This window comes from Echinops telfairi, unplaced genomic scaffold (assembly GCF_000313985.2).
Source record: "Echinops telfairi isolate 266 unplaced genomic scaffold, ASM31398v2 ScPeMD7_1;HRSCAF=3_0, whole genome shotgun sequence".
NCBI lineage: Eukaryota > Metazoa > Chordata > Mammalia > Afrosoricida > Tenrecidae > Echinops > Echinops telfairi.
The window spans coordinates 52,921,086-52,931,939 of NW_022103896.1; the positions used below are offsets into that span (position 1 = coordinate 52,921,086).

General features: G+C 38.9%; 2 protein-coding genes across 2 annotated transcripts in view; both read left to right on the top strand.

The window, feature by feature from the left end:
* LOC101661135 (40S ribosomal protein S12-like) overlaps nt 1–9,529 on the top strand; it is a 27,612-nt gene extending 18,083 nt beyond the window's left edge. The window contains exon 2 of the mRNA XM_045288728.1: nt 9,326–9,529. Coding sequence (XP_045144663.1) covers nt 9,326–9,529 — 204 coding nt within the window. The remainder of the gene's footprint in view (nt 1–9,325) is intronic.
* An 87-nt stretch (nt 9,530–9,616) lies between these two features.
* The window catches only part of CNGB3 (cyclic nucleotide gated channel subunit beta 3), a 104,573-nt gene continuing 103,335 nt past the window's right edge, over nt 9,617–10,854 (top strand). The window contains exons 1-2 of the mRNA XM_004697726.1: nt 9,617–9,678; nt 10,227–10,402. Coding sequence (XP_004697783.1) covers nt 9,617–9,678; nt 10,227–10,402 — 238 coding nt within the window. The remainder of the gene's footprint in view (nt 9,679–10,226; nt 10,403–10,854) is intronic.

Below are 10,854 nucleotides of genomic sequence, written 5' to 3' on the forward strand. Positions count from 1 at the left end.
GGTACAGATAGGAACTGGAAACACAGGGAATCCAGGACAGATGTATGTGACCAGTAGTGAGAGTGGTGATACTAGGTGGAGGGAAGGTGGGGTAGAAAGGGGGAACTGATTACAAGGATCTACATATAACCTCCTCCCTGGTGGACGGACAACAGAAAAGTGGGTGAAGGGAGACATCAGACAGTGCAAGATATGGCAAAATAATAATAACAAATTATCAAGGGTTCATGAGGGAGTGGGGAGGGGCCAGTGGGGAGGGAGATGAAAAAATGAGAAGCAGATACCAAGGGCTCAATTAAAAAGCAAATGTTTTGAAAATGATGATGGCAACAAATGTATGAATGTGCTTGACACAATGGATGTATGTATGGATTGTGATAAGAGTTGTACGAGCCCCAATAAAATGATTTTTTAAAAATAGCTGACTATGCCAACCAAATATACTGGCCACTTGAATATGTTCCATTAACAACAGAAATAAACATGTAGATTAATAGCAAAAAAGATCTACTAGAGTCTACTGTGCTGACACGGGGGTTACGCAAAAACAAGTTTTTGAGTCATGATCACATTGTAGCATGTCATATAAAGATCAAAAACAATGCAGGTTAGGTTTGTGCGCATCATCCTATCCATATGTACAAACTAATGTGTACAAACAATACCATATGCACAAGTGGAATGTGATGTGGAACTCAACCTCTTTACAGCATTTGGGAGTGAATGTGAGAACGGAGTGATGTGAGACATGGTTGAGTTATAAATATCTACAAAAAGAATAAAGCCAAACTCATTGCCCTCAGGTAAAACTCTGGCTTTTAGCAACCCTGTAGGACAGAGTAGACTGTCCATTGGGTTCAAATGTTACTTTTGAGGGCAGCTGTCTAAATTTATCATTAATCATTAATCTTTAGCCATGAAAATGTTTTAAAAATCCCTGTTTTCCAAGCCCTTGAAAAATCAAAATATTATGTCGTTTGCCTAATTCTTATCTATACTCAACAAGATAGAAATATCAGATTTTCATAGACTTAGACTGTAATTTGGAAAGATAAATTATGTCAGGAAATTTTTTGTGGAATCTAACAAGTAGGTTACAAAATCAAAGTTTATTCAAGACTATTTTATAAAGGAAATGAGCTTGAGAAACAATGAAAATCCAAAATATTATTTGAAGAAGGAAAATGTACTTTTCTTTCACAAAATACTTCAGACAAATTGAAGGATAAATGATAAAATTTGTTAACATCCCATATTTCCCTACCCAATTTTCTTAAAGATTATCGATGAAACTCAACTTACTGACATGAAAGTCCTCTCTGGTTCCCATCCTCCTCCCTTTATGTTCAGCAAGAGATACCAGTGACCTGCTTTTTCAAACTCCTACCTTCCCTGAATTGTGTGATATTTTTCTCCGTTACAGCTATCTCCCTAATTGCTACTTCCCAATTCCTTTTCTTATTCTCCTACGTAAATGTCAGCAAATTCCAAAGTTGAGACCTACCGGTCTTTTTCTTGTCCTATGCAAACACTACCCAGCAATCTCAGACACGGTATAATTCCCACCATCACTTCCCGACAGATGTTTCCTGGTTGTGCATCTTCAGCTCAGTCCGTTCTTCTGACCTCGACACCTAATTGCTAAGCTGCCTGCTGTGCATTTTACCTCCATTTTTCATTCCCATCTCAAGTTTAACACATACTGAAATAAATGTGAGGTGCCTACATGGAGCAATCACTTAACACTAAGCTGCTAATTAAAAGATTGCTGGTTTGAACCCACTCTATAGGGGGAAAACCCGGGCACCTGCTTCCGTCGAGTACATCTGAGAAAGCCCCACAGGACAGTTCACATGGGCTGATATGAGTGAACATCACTCAGTAACAGTGAAAAAGGAAGGCATTTGTATCTCACGTACAGTGTCTGCTCCCATCTGAGTTGCCCATATGCTATCATGACTATCTACTTTGCTAACTGTACCAGTTGCCAAGGGGATATTATAACAAATTACAGCAAAATAAGTTTTTGCTGTAACTGTTGTAGAGACAGAAGCCTGATAGCATGATGTTGACAAGGTTGATGTCTTCTAAAAGCTCCGAGGGGAATCCGTTCCTTAGCAGTCGCCTAGCCTCTGAAGTCCCTTAGCTTGGAGATGAAATCACTCCATCCCTGCCCTGTGGTCATGCGGCCTTCTCGCTGTGTGCCTCCTCCTAGTTTCCACATGGCCTCTTGATAACACACCAGTCATGGATTGAGAGGTCCTGAGTAGGCATGCGTTTTGAGAGGACACTATGCAATGCAGTACGATGACTCAATTTAACATTTCACGATATTATATTAACCCCTCAATTCTAACTCTACCTACTCCTTTCTTCAAGCCAAACATCTTCCTCACCTCCTGTCTTCTTTCTTGTCCCTGTTATTGTTCTGAAACAAACAGCTCACAGTCGAGCTATTTTGCTTCACGTTCTGCACTAGTTCCCAATGGCCTCAGTCAACCTTCTAAATCATAATTATTTAGGAAACTATGAACAAATGCTTGAGCCGTGATTTTGGAAGCCAAAGACTCTCAGATCTTCCACAAGGCAATCAACCAGCATATCTCTTCTTTGTCTGTTTTCTTTGTGTTAAATACAAAGAGGTTTCAAAAAGTTCAAGAAAAGTTAGAATCAAAGATAATGAAGTTTTCCCACAAACTGTAAAGCTTCTCATATTTTACATTTACATTATCAACCTAAATTCCATTTATCCTTCAAGTTTCAATCAACTCAAATATCGCCTCCACTCTGACTACCACCCATCCACTCTACCTGGACCCCATTAAAATTAGGCATCCCTTTGTGTGTATTTGGCTAAAACAGCAACATTCAACTAGGGAATATGTATACCTGTGCGTGCACAACAAAATGTTCCAAAACTTGTAATAAACACATAGTTGTAAAATAACGAATGTCCAGATCCACACCTTACATATGTACCATTTACTAAAGCTGATTCCGTGAGTGAACACTTGCAAACTTCAGGTTGTCCCTCGCTACTTCTCCTGTCACAAGGGCCCTGCTCCCACTTCTGCAAAATAAAGGTGTACTTCGCCCTCCTCCCAACCTTACTGACGCATTGCCCTGCAGCACAGTTTGGAACCACGGGCAAAGACAAAATGTTTGTTGTGATGTTTTGTTTATAACCAATTTATTGAAAGAAATAAGAAGTATTACTATAATATAATTCTATCCTTTTATCTACATTTTTAGTGACTGTATTTTCTATACGTTTATCAATAATTGGGAATATCAAAATCACTATTGTTTTGTGATTGTTCTTCAACAGGTAAAAAAGTCAATTTTAAAAAGTCTCATCCATCTCAAGAAAATATATCTATGAAATGTTTCTTTCTATGTTCAATTGTTCATCAAAATTTATCATATACTCTGATTTTTTTTCTATCTACTGATTTTTTAATCAAGGAATTGTGAGAATCAGTTCTGTGTTACTATTGTTGTCCTGGCGCACAGGGACCCGATGTACAGCAGATCAAAACACTGTCCAGGCCTGCATGACCCTCACAATCGATGCTGTTAACCCACTGTTGAAGCTCGCAGTGTCAATACATTCTGTTAAGTCCCCCTCTTTTTCACCTACTCTCAACTTTACCAAGTATGATGTCCTTCTCCAGGGACTTGTCTTCCTGAAAATATGTCCCAAAAGGAATCTGAAGACTCACCACCCCACCTCTAACATTCTGGTTGGACGTCTCTGAGATCTACTTGTTCATTCTCGGGTAGTCCTTGGTACTTTATATTCCTCAACACCATAATTCTAATAAGTGCATCGACTCTTTTATCATGCTTTACTTTTTACTTCTTAACAGTTTTCAAACTCAACTTAGCTCATTGCCATCAAATCCATGCCGACTCATCATAAGACAAGGTAGACCTGCCCCTTTCAATTTCTGAGACTGTAACTATTTATGAGAGTATAAAGCCCATCTTTACCCTGCTAGGTGGTTTTGAACTGCAGACCTCATGGATCACAGCCCAATTCGTAACCATATCATTCATGTACTATAAAATTTAATTTTTGAAATTAACTTTTTAAAAAGAGTTGCGCAGTTATCATCACAACCAATTGTAGAACACGTTCATGATTGTACTCATTGTTATTAGATACCTCCCTCTCCTCACAATTTTCCTTATCATAACCCTTAGAAACTATTATGTTCGCTACTATTTCTATAGATTTGCCTGAATTTCATATAAAGAAATCTTACATAAAACTCCTTACAATAATAACCCAATAAAATTCAGAAAAATTTCTATCTGAAAGTATGAAATAATAAAAAGTAGGAATTTTTAAAATGAGTTAAAAGGGGAAACAAATGATAAAATGTTGAATTTTAATCAATCTGCATTAATTCACTTTCTGATACACTCTGTCAAGGGGCAAGGCTTTTCCCATCCCTGGTCAAGGTTCAGAGAGAATTCAGTGGAGGCTTATTTTGAAGCCCCTCTACTTTACCAAACATGCTGTCTTTCTCTAGGGACTGGTCTCTCCTAACAATATGTCCAAAGTATGTAAGATGAAGCCTTGCCATTTTTTAAAATAAATCATTTAATTGGGGGCTCTTACAGCTCTTATAATAATCCATACATGACACCAGTCTCTTTTCGTTTCCCTCGCCTTGCCATTTTTGCATCTAAGGACCATTCTTGAGTGATTTGCTCAACAGATTGAATAAGGATAGTGAAGGGCATGACATTGACACACACTTTTCCTGATTTAAACCACGCCATATTCCCTTGCTCTGTTCTTGCCACTGCCTCTTCCTCAATATACGGATTATTCATAACCATAATGAAGTATCTTTAAATTCTCATTCTTTTTACGGTTACCCATAGTTTGTCATGATCTACAGGGTCACATACCTTGGCCTAGTCAATAAAACACAAGTAAACATCTTTCTGCAATTCTCAGTTAAGATTCATCTGACATCAGCAATGATATCCCTTGTTCTGTATCTGCTGAATCCGGCCTGAACTTGTCGGTCTACTGCTTCAACTATTGCAGCAGTATGATCTTCAACAAAATTTTACTTGTAATCTGAGCATTCAATTGGGTCACCTCTCTTTGGAGTGAGTACAAATATAGATCTCTTCCAATCAGTTGGCCAAGTAGGTGTCTTACAAATTTCTTGACATAGATGAGTGAGTGCTTCCAGGGCTCCATCAGCTTGTTGAAACATTTCAATTTGTATTCCATCAAGGCCTGGAGTCTTGTTTTGGACTAATGCTCTCAGTGAAGCTTGGACTCCTTTCTTTTGTACTATTTGTTCTTGCCCATATGCTACCTTATGAAATGGTTGAATACCAACTAGTTGTTTTTGGTACAGTGACTCCGTGTTTTGTTTCCATCATCATTCAATACTTTGCCCATAGAATCTTTCAATGTAGCAACTTGAGGCTTCAATTTTCCTTTAGCTCTTTCAGTTTAAGATACACTGCGCATGTTCTTTTTAGTTTTCTAACTCTAGGTCTTTGCACATTTCATTATAATACTTTACTTTTTCTTCTTAAGCTGCCCTTTGAAGTATTCTGTTCAGCTTTTTTATTTCATTCTTTCTTCCATGTGACTTAGCTACTCTACTCTTAAGAGAAAAGTTCAGAGTTTCTTCTGACATCCACTTTGGTCTACCAGTGCCTCTGTAAACTGGGTGCTCAGAATTTAAGTTCTAATTCATTTCTCTCCCATGAAAAGTCCCATGATATTTTGTTATTTACAATCTGTGGATCACCCAGGCTGATGTGCTTCTTCCATGTGAGTTTAGCTCACACCTCACTTAGATGGCTGCTTATTATAAGACATCTGCTGCTTAAAAAAGATTCTCAAAGCTATTTTCCTGATAGTTGGGCACCGTCTGATTTCTTTACCCCACTTTGCTACAGCACTCATATCTTCAGTGGTCCCTTCTTGAAGGTAAATAGTGAATGGGACCACGTCATAAGATTGTCCATAGGTTAGGGCTTAAGGTTAAGTGTGAGATCAAATTCCATTCATATATCTAAGACATGTGTGTGTGTGTTCCATTTTAGTGGCAGCATTATCAGCTCTTTGAGTGACAATATATGTGACATCCACGGTGCCTTTAGTAATTCTAGTAATGTCATTAAATTAGCCACTAGTATGAAATTTAGAAAACTGTTCATATAGAAGGAATATTGATATATGGAAAAGATTTTTAGATTAAATACGTGAATGTTCACTTATACATGTGAAAATTTAAGTGACTGGATCCTGCTTAAGAAAACAATGAGTGTTACACATGTGACAATAACACTCCTTCACTGCGGCAGAACTATAGCTATAAAACTAAGTCATGTCTTTGAAAACTAAGACAATAAAATAAACAATTACAAGGTGTCAAATATGTGCCAGTCTTGGGTTAGTGAGTATTGGGCAACCTCAAAAGCAAGAGGTTAGATCCAAAGTCCAATGACATTCAATTCCACAACCTTAATTCAGCCGCGTTCTTCTTCTTTCCCTAGACCAGTGGTTCTAAATCTCCCTAAGGTCGCGACCCTTTCATACACTTCCTCATGTGGTGGTGACCCCCAACCATCAAATTATTTTTGTTGCTACTTCATAACTGTAATTTTGCTACTGTTATGAATCGGGCGACACTTGTGAAAAGGTTGTTCAACCCCCCAAAGGGGTCACGACCCACAGGTTGAGAACCACTGCCCTAGATCATTAAAGCTTTAAGTCCAGAGAAGTCTATTAGTTCCTTTAATCACCTTGACATATTTGATACCTTGTAATTGTTTGCTTATTTTATTGTCTTAGTTTTCAAAGACATGACTTAGTTTTATAGCTATAGTTCTGCTGCAGTGAAGGAGTGTTATTGTCACATGTGTAACACTCATTGTTTTCTTAAGCAGGATCCAGTCACCTACAACAGATGTTTTTAAAGTAAAGTCGGTTCACTAAGTAGGTTTTATGGCTCATAACTTTTTGATGTGGCCTATGTAGTATGCTGTTTACTTCAAGAGCACAGCATCTCTAAAGTCCAGGTAGCCTATAGTATGGGGCCTGGGTCACCAAGGGTTGAAAAGAAACTGTTGAACATGCACGATGAACCATATAGTGCAGGGTGGAGTCGACCTTTCTTAGAGGATCATCAAGGCAATGTCAAGCTCAAATCTTCCGTCTTTCTTGTTTGCTGTCCTCCTTTAGCATGCATATGAGGCTAGAGAAAATTCTAAGACTTGAGCCAAGCACACCTCAGTCCCCAAAGTGACATCTTTGCTTGCTAACAATGTGCAGAGGTCTTTTGCAGCAGATGTCCCAAATGTACTACATAATATACTACTTGGTTGTTGATCGTTTGTGTGTTGATTGTGGATCCAAGTAAGATGAAATCCTTGACAACTTTACAATTCTTTAAAGTTATACAATTGGTAATGAAACCTAGAAACATCAAATATAGATCAAATGAATATTATTTAAGAGACATTTATTGTTTTCTTCCACTCATATTTTTCTGTGCCTAGTTCATGAAATAAATATTTATTCAACTCAATTTGTCTTCTTCTGTTATTCACCAAATTATCTACAGAAAAAAATGCATTTATACCATAAGTGTGTTTAAGCTGGAAAAAGAGCAAGGATTTCTCTCAAAAAGAAGTGGGGAGGAAATAAAGATGAAGCAAAGTAGCATATTAGGAGCTAGCTAATATAAAATAAAATGTTATGGTAAGTGAAATACATACAGATGTGAATTATGTATGTATTTGGAATGCTTATATGCTCTCTACTAGGATTACCAGCATTTTGACCAAGAGGTAGGTTTGCACAGTAAAAATTGGTATTATAAAGTGGCGATCATAATGTCAATTAGGGCTTATAGACATTTAAGAAAATAAGAAATATGTCCTGAGGGATTTATTCACCCATTTTGACAATATGAATATCCTGACCTTACAGTTAATGATCCAAAAACCCTCAACCTCACTTCCTATAGATTTGCTTTAAAGAGCATTGAGGCACATCAAATAAGGTCAAAGAAAAGGTTAGAACTAGTGGTTTGTTTATTCAGCAAGCATTTATTAGAAAGATGCCTTGTCCAAGACTCGGTTGACCATAAAGATAAGACATAGATCTTCACCTTGAAAATTTCAGTCTATGATGATTGCATCCACACACGTGGCTTCAAAGATTCCATCTACCTTGAAGACTGACAAGATCTTAGCAGAAAACCTATATTTCAGAATGTCTCCTGAGTATCACAAACAGAATATTTTCCCAAAGGTCCTATAAACACCTCGAATTGAATATACAAAAAGTCTCATCTTTTTCCATGTACTTCCAGATAGAAATACATGCTTTCTGAATTTCTATTTCTATTAATGTCATCTTCATGAATGTAGGAATTATTCTTTTGATTCTTTATTTGCATTTATCCAAAAACTGCAGAAAGGGACTCAACTTAAGTGAGTTCTGCCTTCAAAATCCTGCTTTAATTCCACTCTATTTATTTCATCGGCCCAAACTGAGCCTGTGAGAAAAACATCTTGCCTCATCCCCGTGTTTTATAGACACATCTTCAACCCATCTACCACCCTGAAACTTCTCTGGAACACACACTTCATGCTCATCCCCTTCCTTTGCTTAATACTCCACATTCACTCCCCTTAGCTTGCAGTGGAATACAAAGTAAATAATACTTCTAAGAGGGGAAGAGAGAAAGACCACAATGGTCTGGGAATCTGTAAACAAGGATAGATGTGTTATGTTCATGTGTGTTACCTGCATCCTAGGGTTTCCCTTCAATGGGATCGCCAGTTGACCCAATTCCAATGTATACTTCAAGACTCCAATTGGAAGTGAGAAGGAAAGGGCAACTCTGACTGTGAGGAAATATGAGGAATAGAGGCCACCTGGGTCTGTGCACACTGTGTCCAGCCTTGGAGGGAAGGCAGAGCATGGGAGTTGTGAGGCGAAGCTGGGAAGAAGCTGGAATTCTAGGAAGTACGCCAGGGTTAACTCTGTACTGTGCACAAGTCTGTTTTTAAGGTTTCTAAAAGGAAAGTCCATTAAAACACACAAGTTGCAGATATTCTATTTCTCTGCAATAAATGATCACAAATGTAACAGGTCAAGAAAAATGCTCATTATCTCATAATTTTCTAGATGTCTGAGCTAACCTGAGCTCTCTGAGGTTTCACAAGGCTAAAATCAAGGTGTCAACCAAACTGCTCTAGAAGCTCTGGGGAAGAAATTGCTTCCAAATTCATTCAGATGACTGGCAGAATTCCGTTTCTGTCCTTGCAGGCTGAGCATCTAGTTACTCTGCTGACTGACCACTCTCCATTCCTGGGGCTTCGCGTGGCTCTTGACACATGGTCGCCTCCTTCTTTGGAGTTGGCGGTGGAGAACAGATCGAGAGTGAAATCCCTTTGTGCCTCAAATCTCTGGTTTAGATCCTTCGTCATCAACTGGAGCCACTTTCTGCTTTTAACAGGCTTCCTGGATTAGATCAGACACACCTGGAAAAGCTCCTTTTCTGGCAGTCAAGTGTGCCCTCTAACAAAACACATTATGGAGAGACAGGGCAGTGGTAGAATGCTTGCCTTTCCTGTTCAAGATCCAGACTTGGCTCCTGCACAACCACCACCTGCCCGTCAGTAAAAGCTTGAGTGTTATGATACTGAACAGATTTCAGCAAAGCTTCCACACTAAGACAGACTAGAAAGAAAAATGGGGAAAATCTACTTTAAATTTCAGCCAGTAAAAACTGTAGCTCATTACAGTCCAATCCCCAGCTGATCCTAGGGCTAGCACAGAACTGGGCAGCATTACATCCTGTTGTGTATCGACTCGTGATGAATATGGGAAACTCAACAATAGCTTACAACGACAATGTGAGAGTAAAATCCATCCCATTCCCAGTCCCCAGGATTATGCAGGGTGTGTACAAGATGTCTTGGGGGCCATTCGATTTCTGGCTACCATATCAACTATAGTTGTGTGTTTTTTTTCTTCCAGTAATGCACTTTGATAGCAGGATACAGACCACGATCCTATATGATCAAGTATTTTTCAATGTCACATCTATCTTTCACGAGCACTATTTCCATCAGAAATAGTGGATTGTTCTATCGAATGACATTTAAGGGCAATTAAAAGCTGTGGGTCTATAATGTAAGTGAACAACCAAATCCTTTTCCCTTAGGCAACTCCTCATAAACCCTTCTCTGTACCCATTCCCACCCAGAGCTCCAGTTATAAGTGACTATGCTGACGCTCAGCTACACAATGTGGTGAAAAGAATGCATCAAAGAACAGCCCTCTACAAGAGAAAGCTGGTAGAGGGAGATGTATCCTCACCAGAAGGCAGCCCCCAAACTGGTAAGCATCGTACCTCAAAGTACGATGGGGAAAGGGTGTTACGAGAGAATTTTTACTTTAAGATGTTCTTAGTTTGAGTTTTCCCAAAAGCAAGATCCAAGATCACGGTCTGGGTAGTTGCCCATTGTTCATCCTCTATGTGACGGGTCTTGATGTCCTTGGCTCAATTGTATACACAAGGAGTAGCCTGGGGTTTTTATATAAGCTTAAACTCTTTTTGGTTCAATGATTGAGGTACAAGTAGTCTATATTGAAGTCCTTGGCTGGCACAAGTGGTTTGCACTCAGCAGCTCAGTGATAGGTTGGTGGTTCGAACCAACCAGAGGTGCAGGAAGGGAAAGGAAAACCAAAGGAAGCCTCGCCACCTGTTGCCGTTAAGACTACAGGGAGCTAACGTCAAGGAGCTCAGCAAGGAAAGAATGTTTCCAAACTGATTGTGGCAGCAATTGTAC